Below are 22,513 nucleotides of genomic sequence, written 5' to 3' on the forward strand. Positions count from 1 at the left end.
GGGTGAGTGGGCCTCTGTGTTCATCGTGGAGGGTGAGTGGGCCCTCTGTTTATCATGGAGGGTGAGTGGGCCCTCTGTTTATCGTGGAGGGTGAGTGGGCCCTCTGTGTTCATCGTGGAGGTGAGTGGGCCCTCTGTGTTCCAGGTTCTTTGCATGGAGGTTTGTGACTGCACTGTATGTGACAGACATCAAGAATGACTACTACTCCTGGCCCATGCTTGTGTACATGTGCACCAGCTGCGTGTACCCGCTTGCGTCCAGCTGTGCACACACCTTCAGCTCTATGTCCAAGAATGCCCGGCACATTTGCTACTTCCTGGACTATGGCGCCGTCAACCTCTTCAGCCTGGGTATGTGAGGCCTTGTTCTTGCTTTCCTTCCCCTGCAAGTGGGCTGTTTGCCCCTTCTCCTGGGAGCTAAGGTCACTGGAAGGCTTCGATGAATTTGCAGAAGAGTCCAGGGAATGCCAGTGCCCCTGTCCAGGTTCCCAGTGGGTTTTTTATAAGAAACTGTCCATAAGCACACTGCTAAATATTTAGCCACAACAGCCCTGATCTGTGGTGTTTGCCAGTTTCTATGGTGTAAATCTTCCCATCATGGCCAGTTTTAACCTACCAACATGACATCACAGAACACAAGGGTGGGAAGAGATATGCGTAGCACACCATTATAGAAATTCCACCACGCAGATACAGTAGATGTAGTCATTGAGTACTCAGTACTTTTGTTAATAGGATTTATTTAATTGCAAGTTTATGTGATTTAATTTTTAATGATGGCTGTGTTCAGCACTCAGCTCTCCCACAGGCCAGAATGAACTGACTCTAGTACATCAGTGCTGGTCTCTGTCATGCCAGGCAAGAGGAGGAGGGTGAGCTCATGAGCCTCATATGTCTAGAGGCTTAGAGCAATCAGAGTGATGCTCAGAGTGTGCGGGAATAGAGCAGCAGCCTAAGCTGGTGAAAATGGGTACTGACTGTCCCCTCTTCCTTGTCTTTTTCTTTGACTATGATGCGCCCTCCTCCAGCCTTTTCTCCTCTCCTCCCCTTGTGGGCATGCATCTGTCCCTAAGGATATGAGTTCTAGATTCTTCCTCCAGGTCCCATTCTAGGTGAGAAAACCAATTATTGTCTTCCTTGCCCAAAAGGTTGTCCATGAGGAGCCTACCTTCATCCTCTTTCTTCATATACACACACTCACACTCACACACACACTCACATACTGACACACATACAATGCACTCACACACACACACACACTCACCACATATACACAATACACTTACATGCACACACTCCACACACACACACCACATGCCACACATACTCACACACTGACACACACACAATACACTCACATACACACACTCACACCACATACACACAATACACTCACATACACACACACATACTCTCAGACCCTCCACACACACATCCACATACACACCACACATACTGACATATACACACAATACACTCACAGACACACTCACACCACATACACACTCACATGCACATATATGCACACATACTCTCAGACACTACACACACATCCACACACTCACACTCTCACATACATTACACACATGCACCACACACATGCACATCACACACACCACATACATACACACACACCACACATACACACATGCTCACTCATACACTCACACACATACACACACATTTTCCCGCTTCACTGCCCACTCCTCAGTACTCTGCTGTCCAGTCCCCAGCATTCACCAGACCTTGCCCCTTTCTGTATGAGCCAGGCTTACCCTCAGGGTTTGATGGGTTTGCAGAAGGGAGCAGGGAATGTGCGTGCCCCTGTCCAGGGTCCCAGCCTCCTGACTGCCGAGATTGACACAGGGATACTTCAGGCCTCCTCAGTGCCCCTCTCTTTCTCTGGTCCCTGTCACATCTCTCCTTCCCTCCTGGGTCCCCTCCTACCCTCCGGATTCCCTCTTACCCTCCATGTCCCCCCTCCCCTGGGCTGGCTCCCCTCCTCTGCTTTCCAGCACACATGGGCGGGGAGGCTCAGAAGTAGTCCTTTGACCTCTCCTCTCACATGATCTGGCTCCCCGGGGATCTCCTCCAAGCCTAGTGCATCTCTTCCCACCTCCGGAGAAGCCCTGTCTCCAGTGTAGACCTCTTACCTGAGGTCCACACCACCTCGGAGCCATGAGACAAGAACTGTACCTGCTCCTGCCCCTGCCCCTACACCTGCTACCGTTCTGTATGTCCAGCCTGACTATGGTCACGCCCCTACTCCTTCTCCCCAGTCAGAAGCCTCGCTAATCCTCGGGGTCCCCTTCCTCTCACTCCCTGTCCACGCCCACCCTCTGGCCAGTTGGTTATTAAGGCCAGGCGACTTCTCTCCCACCTGCTCTAAGTGGCACTGCCCCTTCGTCTTGACTCAGGCCCCGGCCTCTCACTTGCACAGTTATCACAGCCTTCTCCACCTCCCCCGGCCCCTGGAGGCTTCCACAACACCTTCTACCACAGGTGTTCCCAGGCTTCCAGGGGTTCCTCCCTCAGGCCATCCTGTGCGCTTTCACTAGGTTTTGGTCATCAAAATCCTTCATTGACTCCCTTAGTGCCTGAAAGAGGAAGTTCCCTTTCCTTAGCCTGCACCCAAAGCCGAAAGCCTCCCTGCCCTCAGGCTCCTGTCAGAATCCCAGATGACCTGCCAGGCTTTGTTCCAAGATCAGCTCCTGTGCCTTGTGCTCCACCCATCCTGAGCGCCTGCCCCACACTCCCTCAGGCTGTGATCTTTTGCTTCTGGCTGCGGTTCTGGGCAGGGACAGAGGCTCCCTGGCTCTTGTATGGCCCACAGCTTGCCCCAGGTGGCATCTGCTGAGCGAATGTGTCCCAGTCCAGAAGGGAACCCCCTCCCAGTATGGGGCCAGACGAAGGCCCTGCCTGTCCCTCTGGAGGCAGCTTCCCACTGAAATCTCGCGCGTTGCCTACTGGAGCTGGGAACATGGGACCAGGAGGCTTTGCTGTTCACCCTCTTTGCCTGTGTGGCCAGCTTCGCTAGATCCACCTATCAATGGGATAAAAGACAGAGATCAACCTGTATGGCCTAAGGCCTTGTTCAGCCCTGAGCTAGGACTCCATGGTTCCTGATGTCTTTGGAATGACAGTTGTCCTAGGCATGGCCATCAGGCCCTGGGCTGCCTCCCTTGGGGGAGACCTCAGGAGGTGAGGGTGCAGGTCCAGGCCCGTCTCCCCAGCTGAAGCACATCTGGCCCCTTTGAAATGGACAGTGATCTCCCCTGCTCTTCCAAATAAATGCTTCAGCAAACAGGTCTCTAGAAGGTCCTTAAGCAACCCTTCTCTCACAAACTCCAAAACCTAAAACACAATGCAACACCCAGCCTCTCAGCTGGCCTGTCCCCCAGCTGCTGATATGACATCCTCATCTCAGCAAGGGCCCTCCCTCCAACACTGATCTTTCTCCCAGGAGCACCCATGTCCCTGGGCAAGTGAGATGTGCACACTCTGAGTGGAGCTCGGCTCGCTGGGTCTGTCATCATGGACCACAGCATGTGGCTAAAAGCGGGGACTGTCACTAACCTGCCTGGGTTTGAAGCCCGTCTTTGCTAACTCCCTAGCTGCAGGACCCTGGACGAGTGATTAAATTCCCATCTGTGCAATGAGGATAAGTACAGAGTTATGAAGGAGGATGGTTGAAGTGTTATGTGATGTCATATATGTAAAACCCTTGAAGCAAAGCTAGGCTCACAGTAAACTCTCAGGATGGGATTTGGGTGGGCAGAGAAGAGAGAGGAGGACATCCTGGAAGGGGGAATGGCCCCAGCAAGGGCACAGAGCCAGGACTATGGGAATGATGGGGGCCAAGTCAGATGCTGGGGACGGTCTTTGCAAGGGGCCTACATGGTGGCAAGGCCTGGCTCCTCTCCCAAGGCTGGTGTTTCTTCCCCAGGCTCAGCCATTGCCTATTCTGCATACACGTTCCCAGACACGCTGGTGTGCACCACCTTCCACAACTACTACGTGGCCATGGCTGTACTGAACACCGTCCTCAGCACAGGCCTCTCCTGCTACTCCAGGTACTGGGTCGCTCTGACCTCAGATGGGAGGGGAGGGAGGGTCTTTCGTGCAGCTCCCTGTGCTCTTTGAGGGAGCTGGGGAAGAAGTGGGCTCAGTGGAAAAGGTGCTTGGGAACCTAGGACTCTGTTTCAGGTGGACTTCCTATTGCTGGCAAAACCAGCTTCCTGGGCATGCAAGCTCCAGGCCTCCATGCTCAGAGAGCCTCATACTTGCTGCTAATACTCTGCTGCCTTTTTTTTTTTTTTTTTTTGAGACAGAGTCTTACTCTGTCACCCAGGCTGAAATGTGATGACACAATCTCGGCCCACTGCAACCTCCGCCTCCTGAGTTCAAGTGATTCTCCTGCCTCAGCCTGCCATGTAGCTGGGATTACAGGCACCGGCCACCACGCCCAGCTAATTTTTGTATTTTTAGTAGAGACAGGGTTTCCCCATGTTGGTCAGGCTGGTCTGGAACTCCTGACCTCAGGTGATCCACCCACCTTGGCCCTCCAAAGTGTTGGGATTACAGGCATGAGCCACCATGCCTGACTTTTTTTTTTTTTTTTTTTTTTTTTTGAGACAGGGTCTCTCTCTGTGGCCCAGGCTAGAATGCAGTGGTGGGATCTCAGCTCACTGCAGCCTCGCCTTCCTGGGATCGTCTGCTGCATTCTTAATAATTTGTAATAATTTTTGAACAAGGAGGTCCCTGCTCTTTGATTTGGTACCAGGCTTTACAAATGATGCAGCTGTTTCAATTGCTGGACAAGTCGCTTATCCACCTCAAACTTCAGTTTGCTCATCTATAAAATGAGGCTGTTACAAATACCCCTAAGGCAAATGGAAGAATTACAGGTAATGTACCCAGGACACTTAGCACAAGCCTGGCACAGAGGAGGTGCCCCACAAATGTGCGGTCACTAATGGTGACTAGGTGTGCCTGCCTCTGGGCATATGTGATGGATGATGGAGTTATTCAAACGCCCTATGTATCCCTCATCGCTGTGAGTCAGGCCCAACTCACTGGCTCTAATTCCCACTGGCTTTTTTTTTCTTTCTTTCAAGAAAACTCACTGGGGTGTGAGTGTAGAGAATGTTGTTATGTTGTTATGGGGATAACTACACCTGTTTATTCAGCTCTTTGTAGAAGAGAACTGCCCGGAAGTTCCTTTTCCCTAAAATACTCAGGGAATCTCCCAAATGGTTGTGTTGGGGTGACAGCCCTGGCTGAATAGTGCCAAGGCCAGTACTTTTGGGCTGGAGGCCTTTGGTGCTGGTCGGGAAGGGTAGGCTGGCAGGTACATCTGAGTTCTCTGTCCTCCGCAACGGCAACTCCAGCGAGCCAGTGGAATCTCCCGGCCTCCACTTGCCCCCCTCTCCCCAGGAAAAAACAGGGAGGTGAAATATGCCCCATCTGGTAACTTCTCCAGAATGATTTTGTCTCCACCTTCCTTTGGGTGACCCTTGGGATGTGTGGGGCCAGCAAGTTTCACAAGGGAGGGCAGGCAAGTTTCACAAACAGGACAAACCAGTTTTTTTTTGTTTTTGTTTTTTATTTTTAAATGGAAGGATAGATTCTGAAACAGCATCGGGAATACCTGTTCCAACTCGCTTTCCATTCGCCTGTGCTGAGGCGGGTTGGAAATATGGAGCTGCCTTCCATGGGAGTGAAAGTCTCTTTCTAGGAGTCCCTGCCATGGATGAAGGGAGGTGTAGCACACATAGAAAAGTAATAACGTTGTGGAAACAAGTCCAGCAGAGATGAAGCAAGCCCCGGAGGCCTGGGTGCATAGACTTGTGGACCGGCCATGGTCCAGGAACCTGGACACTCTTGGACCTGGTCCTTGGACCAGTCACTACTCCTGTCTGTTGGCTCTCCTAGGGCTGTGTGACTCTGATGTTTGAAATTTAGGATTAGACAGGGAGAGCACCATAGGTTGAGGGGGCAGAGGAGGAAGAGAAGGCTTCGTGAGTGTGGAAGAAAGTCTCCAGAGTGAGGCTGGGTGTAGTGGCTCACACCTGTAATCCCAGCATTTTGGGAGCCCCAGGTGGGTGGATCACCTGAAGTCAGGTTTCAAGACCAGTCTGGCCAACATGGTGAAAACCTGTCTCTACTAAAAATACAAAGGTTAGCTGGGTGTGGTCGTGGGTGCCTGTAATTCTAGCTACTCAAGAGGCTGAGGCGGGAGAATCGCTTGAACCCAGGAGGCAGAAGTTGCAGTGAGCTGAGATCATGCCACTGCACTCCAGCCTGGGCAATGGAGCAAAGAAAAAAAAGAAATTGTCTCCAGAATGGATGATCCAAGATGGTTTCCCCAGGAGCTCATAATTCAGATTCTTAGAACACTTGCTGGTTTTAATTTTTGTTTTGCTTTGTTTTTAAGGAGAGACAGGGTTTCGCCATGCTGGCCAGGCTGGTCTCGAGCTCCTGACCTCAGGTGATGCACTCTCCTCGGCCTCCCAAAGTGCTGGGATTACAGGTGTGAGCCACCCTGCTCAGCCTAGATTGCTTTCTTCTAGCCAGGAGTCTTCCCTGATGGTTCAGATATAACAGATGGGGTCTTTTGGATGTGGCATGCCTGGTGTCTTTGGAGGAACTTATCCGACAGGGCAGCTTTGCCAGACATCTCCTGGGTGCCTGAGTTTGGGGGCTTCTCCCTTTGCCAATGAAATGGATTTTTTATTTATGGAGTACATCTGTGGCTATTCCATCCATCCACCCATCTACACGCCCACCCGCCCATCCAACATTCCTTAAATACCTGCCATACTCCAGGTACCACGTTAGGAGCTGGGGGTGCCAGAAGGATGCCCTTGCCTTCAGAGAGCACCCAGTGCTGTAGGAGAGAGACTGCAGATGCCCCTAGAGGCCCATGAGGCCATCATTTCCTTCAGAGTGTAGCGGGGGGGAGTGTAAACAAATAATGATAAGGCAGAATGACACCTGCTGAGATACACAGGGTTCTGAGAAGTGGCATTAGGACTGGATATTGAAGGAGGTCGAACACTTTAGCTGAAGAGGAGGACAGAGCAACCAGCCAGGACAAGGATGAAGACTACAGAGAGGGTGGGCCAGGGTCGGGAAGCAGCAAGGTGCATCAGAGTTGCCAGAGTCTGCAGGGGTGGATAGAGGAGAGCAGCTGCAGAGGGACTTGGATGGTGGGCTGGGGGCTTGTGGGTCCTATGAGGACTGGTCCTTTGCTCATGAAGGATGAGAGTCTCCTAGGGGAAAAAAAAAATCCTATGCACTCAGCTTCTGTGCCCTGAGGGGTTTCCAGGCATGTTAACAGCCACAGAAGTGGGAGCTGAGGGGAGAGGGAGGTGGTGGGCTATGTTGGAAGCAAAAAGGAGGAAGGGAGCACGTGCCACACTTTTGCACCCAAAGGTAGAGTGGGCATTTCAGCTGTGGCCCTTCCAGTGCCCTTTGTACCTCGTCCTCGCTCCACATTCCCCTGTCTGTGGTTTTGCTGCTCTTACAAGCTGTCCTCCACTCTCTTCACTCCCTATCTCTGCCTTTAGTGTCTGGAGAGTGAGAAAGCTGACTCGTGCAGAAGTGATGCTGGCCCTGAGTAACTTCAGGAGAAGTGGGTAGAGAGGAGGGTCTGGGCATCTGGAGGCCTGAATTTCAACCCTGCTCCCCCAGACTTGCTGTGTGGCCTCAGGGCAGTCACTATCCCCTCTGGGCCTCAGGGTCTGCATCTTCAGTGAGGGCATCTGAAACAACATCCTCTGGGTCCTCTCTGGTTTGGGCATCCTGCAATGCCACTGCCTTAGTGTCTTCTCCAAGCTTCCTCTCCCAGCTGTTTTCCTCTCCCAGGCTCCACCCCTGCCTCTCCCTCCTGCTCTATCCAGCTGTAGTTGGGCAGAGCAGGAGAGAACCACCTTCCCCTCCCAGGAGCACAGGGGGAGACCAGGAACCTCAGTATTAGCTTGATAGTTATCTGATGCTTGCCTGAAAATCAGGGTTGAAATGGCATTCGTTCCATTATAAGGCAGACCATTAAGGCCAATCTCAACATAGCTTTGTCGTACCCTGAGTGGTTTTTGGTTCTTACTATCATGGACTTTGGTTCAATTGAATATGTTCCAGAAAACTGCCTTCTCATTCTGTAGCATTTGAGAGGGGAAATGAGAGCATGCATACCTTCATGGTTCTTGGAGCAAGGTGGGGCCTGCTCATGTCTGCACAGGAAAGGGCTGCCACTCCCTTCACGAATGTCAGTTACACAGCGAGTGCTGTATATCACAAATCATTGTCCATCTCCATCCAATGCGTCCAACTATTGATTGCTTTTTTTTTTTTTTTTTTCCAAAGAGCGGAGTGAAAAACCCACTGGTCAGAGCTGTGAGGGCGAGAGATTAATTTTCACTCATGAGCTCTGCTGTAAGGACAGCTTGGCAGTTGCTGAGGCAGCTCAGAGGGGTGGAGCTGACCTGGAAGGGGTTTGAGGTCAGCGAAGGAGGTAGAAGGCTCAGCAGACATGGTTCTCAGAGGATTGGCCAGGTACGGGCATGGGGAAATGTCCACATTCCTGCAGTCTCCAAAATAAGACAACTCCTACACAAGAAAACAACCATAACCACCGCCCTTATGTACACACACACGTGCACTCGTGCGTGAGCCTCTGCAATAAAATGATTTTTCCGAAGGCCCGCTATTTTCAAGCCCTAGTTTCCGGAATTCCAGTTGCCAGTCGTTTCAGCTGTGTTGTCAGGGTTTAGAACAGACTGTTGAATCAACCCTCTCTTAACGAAGGCTTCTCCCGCAACTCAGTGTGCCTTGCCAACCTCGTTCTGAGCAGAGACCTGACTTCCTGTACAGCAGCCCCTTAGCCCTCTGCTGCGGGACTGCCCTAAGCCCGAGCAGGCTGGGCTGTGGGGCCGCGCGTGGGGCGCCTCTGAGGATGCTGTGGCTGCGGCTCTGCTCTGGCTGTGGCGACATCGCGTGGCCTGATGCGGAACTGCAACTTGGCAGCGGGCGGCCCTTCTCCCAAGCTACTGGCCCTTCTGCCTTTTTCTCTCTGTTGCTGTCTCTCTTCTATTCTGCTTTTTCTCCTCTTTTCCCTCTAGACTCGGCTTTGCAGCTGGAGAGGCTGGTCCGTTTGCCCCTGGGGAAACACTTTGTCAGGCCGAGCGAAATGTTGTCTCAAGTCACAGAAAATCCATGCTTTGGGGGATGGCCTTCGCCAGCCAGAGCCAGATTTCTTCGAGTGTAAGTGGCCACAGGGGCCCTTTAAGAGCCAGCCTCTCAACCCAGAGAGGGCAGGCCGTGGCAGGGCACAGGGCAGGAGGGGGCGGCCTGCCGCGGCCGGGCAGGGTCTGCTGGAGGACTAAGAAGGCCGGTGAGGCAGGTACCTGACTCTCGGGATGGCAGGAGTGTATGCCCTCTGCTCCAGGGGCAGAGCGGGCAGGGAAGGGTGAAGGCTGGGCGGAGTCTGAGGCTACCCAGCCTACTGCCCGAGGCAGAGAGGGTGACACTTGGGAACCAGAAAGCCCAGGGTTTATATCCTAGCTCTGCTTCTTATTGACTCATCTGACTTCAGGCAAATCACCCAGAACCTGTTTGTTCCCTCCTGTTCCTATTTTCTGGACCAACATCGATACAAGGTGGGGCGGGGGAGAGAATGGAGCTCCACGATGCATGTTTTTTAAAAGCTGCTATTTAGTCTGTGTGACTGTACCATGCACAGTTCTAAACACCTCACGAGCATCGTTTCATCGAATCCATACAACAAGGCTGTGACGAGGCACAGTCATTGTCCCTGTGTCACACGTGAGGATCAGGAGGTACACAAAGGTGACCAGCCGAGGTCACGTGGTTGTGAAGGGCAGAGTCAGGATTTGAACCCAGTGTGTCCCGATCAAGCTCTCCACATGAAATCACAGTACTGCTGCCTCACCTCTCCTAGAGTTTGGTTCTTTTTTGGGGGGACGATGCATCCTAGTCCCTTCTCATTGAGCTTCTCACCTGGCACGTGCCATGTGCCATGTATGACTTACAGCCAGGGTCAGCAAAGAAGAAACACCAAAGTGGGCTGGAGTGAAGTTGGAGTTTGTCTTGGGAGGCCGTGAGGCTTCTTGGGGCACACAGTGGTATCCCTTTCCCCTGAAACAGGAATCTCTGGGTGGGCTGTTTGTGCTCGGATGCCCTGAGGACTGAGTGGAGCACACTAGCCTGGACAATGTCTACATCCTTAGACCTGATTCTGTGCTGGGTCCCTGGGATCCAGGCCTGCCCAGACCTGGCGCCTGCCTGAGGAGCGTTCCCTAACTGCCCGATGTGGAAGTCCCTGCATACTCCATGCTGAGGGATACAGGCAGCAGCCAGGTTTATGGTCAGGTAGCTTTACTGACTCATACGAGATGTGAACAGCCTGGCCACGGGAAATGCGTCTGGGCTCAGAGGAAACAGCAGATGGCATTTGAAGGAGAAAGAACAGGCTTGTGGACTGGGCCCGAGGTTCTTGGGAGCAGAGTGGGAGCCACAGCAGGACCCAGACCCCATCGCTCCAGTGTGATGAGGGGCAGAACTGTCAGCAAAGGCTGAAAGGGCCCAAATGCACGCATTGCCTTTACAGACTGCATCAGAACAGCCATCCCAAGAGCCTCAGCATGTGGCTCTGCATCCCCTGTGCTGGGTTCCTTACCCTGCAGCCCTGTGGGCCCTGAGGGAGGACACAGCCCTCCACAGTACACCTCAGCATTGATGTGGGGACTGTACCTGTCCCTACTACCTGGCCTTGGTGGCCCAGCCAGGGCCCATGAGCACTTCCTTACCCAGGCCTCAGTTCAGGGCTGTGGTTTTGTGCAGAGATCCTCCTTGCCCATTCCCATGTCCTCCCAGTGTGCAGCCTGCCCTCTGTGCGGCCCAGTTCCCCATACCCTGAGCTGCTGCCCCAGGCTGGGCCCAAGTCAGCTGAGGTCCTGTCATGTTCTGTCTCGGGGGACCTGCCTCTCAACAATCAACATCACTTGTTTTAATGTTGCTATCAGCTGTCTTGGATTGGAGGTTGGGTGAGGGTGGCAACGAAGGAGAGAAGGAAAGACTTCATGTTTATTTAGTTTTCCCAAGCCAAGTATCCCTGTGTGTGGTATAAATATTCCAGAAAGCTCTCCAAGGATCAAATGCCTACTTCAACCCAGGCCTCCTGCGTGATAATACCTGGGCTCCAACTAGATGGGTGCATCTCAGCCTTTGCAGAGTGTGCCTCCCAAGAGTCTGTGGCAGTGGATCCCCTGATGCTCCCTACTCATTCCCTGTCCCGGTAGCAACTAGAGTTTTAAAAGGCTCTTTGGCAGTTATGTAACTTGGCCCTCAAAGGGTTTCTGCCCAGCGCCTCCTTTCTGGTTTAGTCTGGACACCACTGCTTCCCATGGTCTGGAGATGGTGTCTCTGGAGATCTTTTTGCATCTGAAGTTTTGTCACTTCCATTGGGGTGGGAGGAATGGATGAGGCTGGTGGAGAAGCTGCTGGCCACAGGAGCTTGTACAAAAATGCTTGTCCTCTGTCGATGACCAGGCCCTCGGTGTGCATGCATGTGCGTGTGCAATTTACTGAGACGCTTTTCATTCCATTTCCTCCCCACTTTCCTTCCCTCATTTAGGTTTCTTGAAATCCAGAAGCCCAGACTCTGTAAGGTGATTCGTGTGCTCGCCTTTGCCTATCCGTACATGTGGGACTCCCTGCCCATCTTCTACAGGGTAAGGACTGGCTGTATCTCCTCTCTGCCTGTTGGCAACACCAGGAAGTCAGTTGTTTTCCTGAGCTTCTGGGGGTCACAGCACTGCAATGGGAACTGTAGAACAAAACAGGAGTCCAGACCTAGGTGAAGGGGGCCAGCGCTTCCACACCTGTGGGTATTTCTCGTCAGGTGGGACGAGAGATTGAGAAAAGAAATAAGAAAAATTTTTCTTAGTACAGATCAAAATGGAATTTCTTATGTCTTCCTTTTTCTACATAGACACAGTAACAGTCTGATCTATCTTTCTTTCCCCTGCACCCAGGTGCTGCCTTGGTGGCACTTGAGGAGTGGTTAGGAGATGGCATAAGCACAGAGGCCCTGACTGACAATATGACTGGGGGCTCAGGAATGTCATAGAGCCAGGCAGAGCAGGCAGCCTGGGGCTGAGTGGAGTGAGCAGGAGAGTGAGCTCTGCAGGCAGGTCTCCAATAGTTGCTGTCAGTCCCTGGGCCAGTTCTCTATGCCTCAATATCCCTCATCTGTAAGCTGGGCTTGATAACACCTCATGGGCTGTGGGGAGGATTACACGGAGAACATGTAAAGTGCTGACTGTTAGCAAGAGTTCGGGAATGCATTGTTCCATTATCAAGCAGTATACTGTTAATACTGAAGGAAAAGGCATGAACGAGGGTCTTAAACAAGCGATGGGAACGAGATGGAGAGCATAAAGGAAGAGGTTATAGTAGGGACAGCAAGTAGGACAAGAAGGGGAAAGTCCATGCACTTTCAAACCGTATGGGCTTGAGTTCAAATTCTAGTCCCACTGCTCACTGGCTGTGTGACCTCAGGCAGGGCATACAACTCTCTGAGCCTCAAATTAGTTTCCTCATCTGTACATGAGGGTACCAGCCCTCCTTTGTAGGGGGTAATGAGGATTAATCAAAACAATGGATCTGATAGGCTCTGCAGTGCTTATCCAGTACCTGGTGAGTGAAGTTTCCTCCCAGAGGTGGTGTCCTGTGGGCTTGAAGAATAAAGCCCAGATGGCAGGGCTGAGGGACAAGGGGAGGGGCTGAGCTCCACCCAGCAGCTGGGACATTGAGCACGTTCTCTGTGCTCTGCCTCTGTGGGTCTGGAGGAGCACCAAAGATGGGGCTGTAGCCCATTCCCCTCACTCCTTCCTCGAGGGCGCAGACCACACACAGGAAACCAAGAGCAGACAGAGCAATTCTGTCCCATGTGCCTCCAAATCAGGCAGTGCGAGTCCTGTGTTGTGACAAGTGTTGCGTGCTTCTGGCACGTGGCTGAGTCAGAGGAGGGCAGAGGGAAGGGGAGGTCCAGTTCTAAGTGCCGATGTTGATGCTGGAATCAGCCTGCCTGGATTCAGATCCTGACTTCACTTCTCACTCAGTGATATGCAAGTCACTCTCTGGCCCACTCTCCTCATCTGCAAAATGGGGAAAATGGAGTCTGCCTTATGATAATTGTGGCTCAGGTGAAATGATGCACGTAAGAGGCCTGGCTTGCTGCCCTCGGTAAGTGGCGGCTGCTATGACTGTTTATAACAATAATACAAAAACTACACTTAGCTCTGAAACAGTATAGTGGCCATGATTGATACTTTTGGATGACTCAGAAGGCCTTCCAGGGATTTCTAGGCCTTAAAGCCTTAATTAGGAGCACCAGTTCAGTGGATGTGCTGATAAAAAGTGAGTTCCCGCGTGAATCCACTATACAGTTGACCCTCAAACACGGGTTTGAACTTATACATGGGTTTTCTTCCACCTCCGCCACTCAGGAGACAGCAAGACCAACCCCTTTTCTTCTTCCTCCTCCTCAGGATTTTCTCAATAGCACTTGCTTTTCTCTAGCTTACTTTACTGTAAGAATGCAGTATATAATACATACACAAAATGTGTGTTAATTGGCAGTTTGTTACAGGTAAGGTTTCCAGTCAACAGGAGGCGATTAGTAATTAAGTTTGGGGGAGTCAAAGTTGTACATGGACTCTTGACTGCAGGAGGTCAGTGCCCCTAGCCTGTATGTTGAGAGTCAATTGTACTTACATTTCACCCCCAGAAAGAGTACCAATTATCTAGTAGGATTTTTGTCTTTCTTTTCCTTTCCCATTCCTTCCTTCTTTCCTTTTTCTCCCCGCTTCAGTAAGTAAATAACCCAAAAGACTCTCATGAGCATTTGGGGGACTGAAATACAATAGTCTCGAGTCTCGATCGACCACACTCAGGATAGGAGTTCCGCTCACATGGTGGCTGAGTTTCCTCTCCCAGGCCACAGACCTGAGGAGGTGAGGGCCTTGGCCTCTGGAGTTTGTGTGTGTGCTGACGTGTGTGGGTGTCAGAGTCCCCAGAGTCCCAGCTGCAGGTGCTGAGAAGGAAGAGGGCCTGCCTCAGGCCTGTCCTCTCAAGACCTGATGTTTCTTTAAACACCTGCAGCTATTCCTGTTCCCAGGGGAGAGTGCACAAAATGAAGCCACCTCCTACCACCAGAAGCACATGATCATGACCCTCCTGGCCTCTTTCTTGTACTCTGCACACCTGCCGGAGCGCCTAGCCCCAGGACGCTTTGACTACATCGGTGAGTGGGCAACAGCCCTGCTGCTCTGCTTATTGCCCACCTGGCTGGGCAGGGTCCTGTCCCTGACTCTAGCGCATGGAGCTGCAAAGGGCAGGGAGGGGCAGGGAGAGAGGCCAAGGTGAGTACCACTGCAAGTTGACAGAGGCCAGGGTGTCCACAGCAGGTGCACTGTTAGGTAGTATGGGCAGGATGAAGGGCAGGTAGGCCCAGGAGCCTAAAGCATTCTGATGGGGTATGGACCCAGTGTGTCCTATTGTCATCCAGAACATGGATCTCATTATTAAATGAACATTGGGGCTGGGTGTGGTGGCTCACGCATGTAATCCCAGCACTTTGGGAGGCCAAGGTGGGCAGATTACTTGAGCCTGTGCTCAAGACAATCCTGAGCAACACAGCGAAACCCTGTTTCTACAAAAAACACAAAAATTAGCCGGGTGTGGTGGCGTGTGCCTGTGGTCCCAGCTACTCAGGAGGCGTTGGCTTGAGCCTGGAAGGTTGAGGCTGCAGTGAGCCATGATGGTGCACTGCACTCTAGTCTGGGCGAGAGAGATCCTATCTGAAGAAAAAAAAAAAGTACATTGGGGGCAGCCGAGGACAGGAAGAGGAAAGACAGGATGAAGATGGCTCTGAGGGTACCAGATAACAGGGGGCTGTGCAGGAAAGGGAAAAGGGGAAAGCATCCTTCTTTGTCTTGAGCATGGTGGGCAGGAGGGGGCCAGGAGTTCATGGTAGAACAGTGGTTTCTCAAGGGGTGGTCATCAGCCAGTAGCATCAGCATCATCTGAGAACATGCAGATTCTCAGGCCCCACCACAGACCTCCTGAACCAGAAACTCCAGGAGTGAAACCCAATACTCACACAGAGGCCGGGTCATCCTCCAGATGAACCTGAGCTCACTGAAGCTCCAGATGATGTGGTGGAGAGAAGGTGTCGGAGTCACGGGGGTTTCCACCTGCTGGGAGAGTTCTTTCCCCGCTCTGTCTAGGGAAGGAGGGATGGGGCCCTGCAGAATGTGCCTCCTCTGCTCTGGCTCTGGGACTGGCTAGGAGGAGGCATCCTTGCATCACTTCTGGTGAGGATGACAAGACTTTGGGGTGAGAGTTCCTTAGATGAGTACCTGGGAATCAAAGGACCAGTCATTGTCCCCACCAGGGTGGGAAGCTTGCTTCTCTCCAAGCCCATTTTGTTCCTGATTTTCCATCTCCTCCCACTAAGAGATGTGGCCAGATGCAGTTTGTTTGATCTGATTAAAGTTTTTATCTCTTTTCCCACTTTTGTTGTGTCAGAAGGGGTTGTAACTAGCAAAATGCTTAGAGAACAGATTTCCAAAAAGGAGGAAAAGGAGAGGCCAGGGAATCGGAGTGATCAGCATCCTGACTGCCATGTCCATCTCCCCAGTCCCCTTGACAAAGTAGAGGTGTCTGTGTAGCAAGTTTTGGGGTTGCTGGAAAAGTAGCCCTGAGCCTTCTTTTGCTACCACTCAGGTTTCTTAATAACATTTTATTTATTCAACTCTGTCCCATCTTCTTGGGCCTAGGGATACAGAACTGAAAAACACCCCTCTGGGGGACATTTCCTAGACAATAGTTCATGACAGATCATTAACAAGATTTGGGACATTCTCAGTCCTTAACTGAGTCTGCTGGAGGTGGGAATCCCTCTCTGGCCATGAGCCCCAGGTTTCCTGGGAAGTGCTGGCCTGGCATGGTTTGGCCCAGAGGAAGCTCCTCCCTATTCCTGTTAGGCAGGATTGTTGAAATCACTCTTCCTGCTGCAGCCACATTTCAGATACATCCAATGCTGATGGCTCTTTCTGTCTTTTATCTCATGCCCCAGTGGAGACAGGTTTGAGCCTCAGCTGGAGAAGGTGGCTAGTTACCGCTCTGCTTTGCCCTGTGTCCTGAGAGCACAGCTCTCTGCTGGAGATGAAATCACTTTGCTGCATCACATACACATTTGGAAATCATACACAGCCCATTAGTATAGCTTGAATAAGGCAGGCATGGCAGCTCCAGGCACACCTTCTTCCTGGAGACAGATACTGGGGGCCTCACAGCTCCCTGCTGTAGGAAACTTGTCAGACATCCACTTGAGAATCCTCAACCCTTCTACATTCTTATTCCTAACTCTGCTCCTGCTCAATAGTAGAGGTGGCCAGGCTGGATCAAGTCCTAGGACACATTTATTGCGTATTTCTTCTGAGGTAGGTCCTGAGGGTGCAACACTAAATTTTCAATTTTTCTAGAGATAGGATCTCACTGTGTTGCCCAGGCTGGTCTCAAAACTCCTGGGTTCAAGCAATCCTCCTGCCTTGGCCTCCCAAAGTTCTGGGATTATAGGTGTGAGCCACCATGCCCAGCCTTTTTATTTTATTTTTTTTAAACCAAAAGAGAATCCTCATTTAACTTTTATGTTGTATTAGTTTGCTAGGGCTGCCATAACAAAGTATCACAGACTGTTGTGGCCTAAACAACTGAAATTTATTTTCTCACAATTCTGGAGGCTGGAAATCTGAGATCAAAGTGTTGGCAGAGTTGGTTTCTCCAGAGGCCTCCTCTTTGGCTTGTTGATGGCCGTTCTTTCCATCTGTCTTTACATGATCTTTTTCTCTGTATACATGCATGTCTGTGTCCTAACCTCCTTTTTTTTTTTTTTTTTTTTGAGACAGAGGTCTCTGTCTGTCGCCCAGGCTAGCGTGCAGTGGTGCAATCTCGGCTCCCTGCAAGCTCTGCCTCCCGGGTTCATACCATTCTCCTGCCTCAGCCTCCTGAGTAGCTGGGATTACAGGTGCCCACCACCACGCCCGGCTAATTTTTGTATTTTTAGTAGAGATGGGGTTTCATTATGTTAGCCAGAATGGTCTTGATCTCCTGACCTCGTGATCTGCCCGCCTCAGCCTCCCAGAGTTCTGGGATTACAGGTGTGAGCCACCGTGCCTGGCCTAACCTCCTTTTCTTATAAGGACACCAGTCACAGTGGATTAGGCCCATCATAGAGACTTCATTTTTACCTAATGATTTCTCTAAAGATCCTATCTGCAAATATGGTCTCATTCTGGGGGTTAAGACTTCAGCACATGTATTTTTCAGGGACATCATTCAGCCCATGACACATGTGATCTCCTCCTTACTCCTGGGGTCTGAGGGTTGTCCCCCAAAGCTGCCCCTGACCCTAGGCATTGGACTTGTTTCCTCGCCAACCACCAACCACCCAGCATGTCCCTGTCCCTGTCACTCCCACTACCCTCTACTCTGCTCCCAGGCTCTGTGATGAGCACCATGTAAGATGGGTCCAGCATGGCATTGGCGAGGAAGAATCCTAGTCATATCTGTGACTAACTGGCAGTAGGGAGAGGTCCACTTGGTTAGTGGCCAACAGAAAATTCAGCCAGCTTCTCCCTGAGCATTGAATGAAACTCTGAGCTGATCAGTGCTGGCTCTCCAGAGATGACCTTTGGTGCCTAATTTTTTCATCTGAAAAATGAGACTGGTGGATAGTTGTTTTAAAAAAGAATTTGGATTTGGTTTTCCCTGATGGACCTTTTATTTTTCCCATATTGCTTCTTAAAAATAAATTTATTAAGGTGTATATCACATATTCAATAATTCCCCAATGTCAAGTATACAATTTAATGATATTTTCAGTAAATTCACCATACATCAGTTTTAGAACATTTTCATCCCCTCCATCAGACCCATGCACTGTTAATCCCTATTCTCACCCCCTGTTGAAGCAGCCACTAATCTACTCTCTGTCTTTATGGATTTGCATATTCTGGAGATTTCATATAATATGTGGTCTCCTGCCTGGTTTCTTTCACTTAGCATCATTTTTAGCATACATGCCATAGCATGTATCAGTACTCATTCCTTTTCTTTTTTTTTTTTTTTTTGAGACGGAGTCTCGCTCTGTCGCCCAGGCTGGAGTGCAGTGGCCGGATCTCAGCTCACTGCAAGCTCTGCCTCCCAGGTTCACGCCATTCTCCTGCCTCAGCCTCCCGAGTAGCTGGGACTACAGGCGCCCGCCACCTTGCCCGGCTAGTTTTTTGTATTTTTTTAGTAGAGACGGGGTTTCACTGGGTTAGCCAGGATGGTCTCGATCTCCTGACCTCGTGATCCGCCCGTCTCGGCCTCCCAGAGTGCTGGGATTACAGGCTTGAGCCACCGCGCCCGGCCAGTACTCATTCCTTTTCATTGCTGATCTTGACGGCCTTTTGTGTTTGCCATAGGTCACAGTCACCAGCTGTTTCACGTGTGTGTGATCCTGGCCACGCATATGCAGATGGAAGCCATACTTCTGGACAAGACTCTGAGGAAGGAATGGCTCCTAGCCACCTCCAAGCCCTTCTCTTTCTCTCAGATAGCCGGAGCCATACTTCTGTGCATCATCTTCAGCCTCAGCAACATAATTTATTTCTCAGCTGCTCTGTATCGGATTCCCAAGCCAGAATTACACAAAAAAGAAACATGACTCAGACCATAAGCTTTTCATGCCAAATGTCAACATAAAGCTGCAACACCAAGCCGGAGGCGGTTACAACTTACCATGGCCTAAAATATTCATAATGGTTGGTGTCTTTTGAATGAATTCATGTCAAAAAGGTATTCAGCTGGCGAAATTTCTCCAAATGTACACTGGTTCTGTGTGTGTGATTTTAAAAGGAGAACATGGTTCAAGCAAGTCCTTGTTAAGGCAAACTACTGATATTTCATTAATTTTAAATTTACTTAAAATGGGGTTTTTTATTCTATTTAAACAATTGGATTAAGCATATTACCCTGGAGCTTTGTAATATTTTTAAAAAATGAATCTTGCTTCATTTGATGAATTTCATGTCACAAAGCTTCTCTCAAGAGCTCTCGTAGTGGCCTGTTGACTTCTTCGGGAGAATGAGTCAGGTCAGTCACTGGGAGGACCTGTGAAAGGAAGTTGGTCACTGAGCGCCTTGGGGACTGGGAAAACATTCCAGAATGAAGAGAGCTGTTTGGGGAGAGACCTTCTTCCCTTCTCCACCTAGTGAAGGGAGAACAAAAGGGGAGTCCTCTCTTCCCACAAGTCCATTCTGCCTTCAAAGTGCAAGTTCTCATGTCATTATGGATTTGGAATTCGTCAGTTTTTTTCTTAAAAATCCACAGCAGGGTGTCATGTGTTCTGTTATGCTGTTTTCTGGTTGCCAGTTTGATCTGCAAAGTATTATTCGGTGCAGGTAAAATGTGTTAAACTCTAAGAATTGGCTGAGTTAATCCCAATTGGTTGTGCTCATCTGCCACCTTTTAAACCAAAGGAAATTACTATATTTGGGGATGTCATACATTTGATATTGCTTCAAGATTTCAAATATGCTGCAAAATTCAGTATCCATATGCATAAGATGTTAATGACCTTGCCAGTGGGATGGTCACATATAATGTTCTCAAGCTTTACTGTGAATCAGAAACATCTAGTAAGCTTGTGACAAATGCAGACTCCTGGGGAAAACCAGGGGGTTCTGCTTCACTAGGTTAAATGTAGGTTTTGTAGAGGAGATCTGCACTGCAGCAAGTCTCCCAGATGGTTCTAATACAGGAGGGCCAGAGGCCAAACTTGAAGAACTGCTGGTGTTACACATTCCAGAAGGCATTGGACCTATCACCTTCGCTTCACCTGATCTCAAGTTTTAGCAACTCACCAACTAAGGCGTACCCCCCCATTTTATGTTCCAGAGTTTTCTGCTCTGAATAGTTCTAAAACACTGAGCATTTTCTCATTTGTTGTATTACTGATTAAAGTTCAGTATTTCATGGTGTTTTCAGGGAACACAGAAATGCGGATGCAAAACACTTTTGACAGAGGCCCATCAAACCCTGATCTGCACTTGTTAATGACTTAGGGGGCCTTCCTCACAATGCAAGATCCTCTTTGCTGACTCAGGAATACCCCACATCTTAGACTACTGCCTCTACCATTAACTAGCCCAGACATTTGAATGCCCTTGTAAATAGCTCACTGTCTAATCCTCTAAGGACAAGTAACAATTTATATTGGATGAGAGTGGTCAAGAAATATGATTTCATTAGTTTTATTATCTGTTTACTTCCTCTGGGGAAGGCAGATGATAAAACTGTATGGGCTGGTAAATTTTTGGTACATTAATTGCAAGCTGCATGACAAAATTTGTTTTTTTGGCAACAATCTGACATTATTAGTGGAATTCCATACCAACAGGGCCGTGGGCTTCCATTTCATCTTACTGTAACTTCAATTTTATGGCAACAAAAGGTACAAAGTTTAAATACCCCTTTCTAGTAATGCCAAAGACGTACATTGTTTTAAATTCTCTACTTTATAGATAACAAAATAATGTTTAGCTCAGTAAGAAATGAAGTAATGAGTGATCAATTTGAAGGATTTTTAGATTATTTAATCTTTGCTTATGTTGCTTTTTCACATGATTAATGATGAAAATGAAATGTTAAATCAACAAAATAACATCCAGTGTTTCATAACATTTTTAGTAAGTTTGGTAAACTTTAGTCCCATTATATACTTTTGGGGACAGTGTTATAAATCAGAATTTTACAACAGTTTGCAGCACACTGATTTGAAAGTTTCCACTGCAAAATGAGAAAGGGTTCAAATATATTAATTATTATTAAGTATTAAGTGATAGGCATTAGATGTCTAATGTGAGTATAATTTCATCCAAGCCATTTCAGAAAGTCTAAAAGGTTGGCAGGGGTCAGCTGAAGACCTCACTGGAATGGGTCTCAATTTTTAAAAAGTGTCTCACTACACTTAAGAGATGTGACACATTCCCATTGGTAACAATTGCTCACCATGGCATTGTCTCAAAAAAGGCTATGGTGGCGAGGGTGGCACATTCCTAATGGAATGTACTTCTCCTCGCTCCCCTTGCTTAAGAAGCGCTACTCTAAAATTTACCAGACCTTACAACTGTGATAAAACTTGAATATGTAGGAATAAGGCCATTCAGTTAACTTTACCTCCCTTTACCCATTGAAGGGGTTCCATTGCTTAGTTTTTAGAAAATAATTCTCATCTTTTTTCTAAAGAAATGAATTTTTGGCTGGTCTGAAGGTAGTGAGTTAGCTCAATTGATTGTTCACAGTCAGTTATAGGTCAAGCTCCTTGTTTTACTCTTCCCCTCTTCTCACTACTGCACTTCACCAGTCTTAAAATAAAGAACGAATGAATGAATTAATTAATCTGTAGCTGGATGCAGCGGCTCATGCCTGTAATCCCAGCACTTTGGGAGGCTGAAGTTGGAGGACTGCTAGAGCCTAGGGGTTTGGGACCAGCCTGGACAATAGAGCCAGACACTGTCTCTATTAAAAAATTTTAAAACTAGCTGGTTGTGGTGGTGCATACTTGTGGTCCCAGCTACTGTGGAGGGTGATGTGGGAGGATTGCTTGAACCCAGGAGTTGGATGCTGCAGTGATCTATGATTGCACCATTGCACTCCAGACTGGGCAACAGGGTGAGACCCTGCCTCAAAAAAACAAAAAAAGAATTTGCAATTGTTGGTAGGATGTTGTGGGAAATTTAGAGGCCTTCTGAGTATAAAGTGGTTTAAATATTTGGTCTGCTGAAGTCTTTCTGGAAGTGTTGTACAACACTTCAGAACATATTATTTGAATGTCAGCCTCTGATTTTCTAGTCAACAATCCATTAAGGCAAAGACCTGTTTTCAAACTCAGATGTTCTCCAACTTACACTAATGTCTGGTTTCTTGAACTATGTGAGAGAAAAAAATAAACAGAATTTATTTATTATCATAAAGTCATCCTGTTTGCCACTTAATTTGGTTATGTTTTATCTACCACACTGCAAGCGTGTTCATTCACCATGAGAAACAGATCCCTGTACACATGTATATCAGTAAATCATCAATGAATAGTTAGTGCTTAGGATGTATAGAATGGCCACTGTCCTAGGAATTGGGGATACGCAAATGAAAAAAACCTATAATGTCCCTCCCCGAAGAGGCTAGTGTTCTGGTTGGGCAGGCAGACAAGATATATAGATGAATCCAGATAATAAGTGCTGTAAAGAAATTAAGCCTAGTAGGGCATGTGAATTGATGGTCACTCTGATAAGCTGACATTTGAAGAAGACTTGAATGGGCATAAAGGAGCCAGTCTTGTCAGCTTGTCGGGGGAAGGCACTGCAGGTTGAGCTAAGTAG

At 49.2% G+C, this 22,513-nt stretch overlaps 1 protein-coding gene across 2 annotated transcripts in view; it reads left to right on the plus strand.

Moving 5' to 3' along the window:
- The window catches only part of PAQR5 (progestin and adipoQ receptor family member V), a 67,827-nt gene extending 46,170 nt beyond the window's left edge, over positions 1 to 21,657 (plus strand). The window contains exons 4-8 of one of the 2 annotated variants that reach the window (XM_011968884.1): positions 145 to 350; positions 3,946 to 4,072; positions 11,656 to 11,752; positions 14,187 to 14,328; positions 18,557 to 21,657. In XM_011968884.1, the coding sequence (XP_011824274.1) occupies positions 145 to 350; positions 3,946 to 4,072; positions 11,656 to 11,752; positions 14,187 to 14,328; positions 18,557 to 18,798 (814 nt within the window). In that variant the 3' untranslated portion in view covers positions 18,799 to 21,657. The remainder of the gene's footprint in view (positions 1 to 144; positions 351 to 3,945; positions 4,073 to 11,655; positions 11,753 to 14,186; positions 14,329 to 18,556) is intronic. The other variant, XM_011968891.1, reaches the window with a different exon arrangement.
- Positions 21,658 to 22,513: the final 856 nt, after the last annotated feature.

Source organism: Mandrillus leucophaeus, unplaced genomic scaffold (genome assembly GCF_000951045.1).
Source record: "Mandrillus leucophaeus isolate KB7577 unplaced genomic scaffold, Mleu.le_1.0 Scaffold12, whole genome shotgun sequence".
NCBI lineage: Eukaryota > Metazoa > Chordata > Mammalia > Primates > Cercopithecidae > Mandrillus > Mandrillus leucophaeus.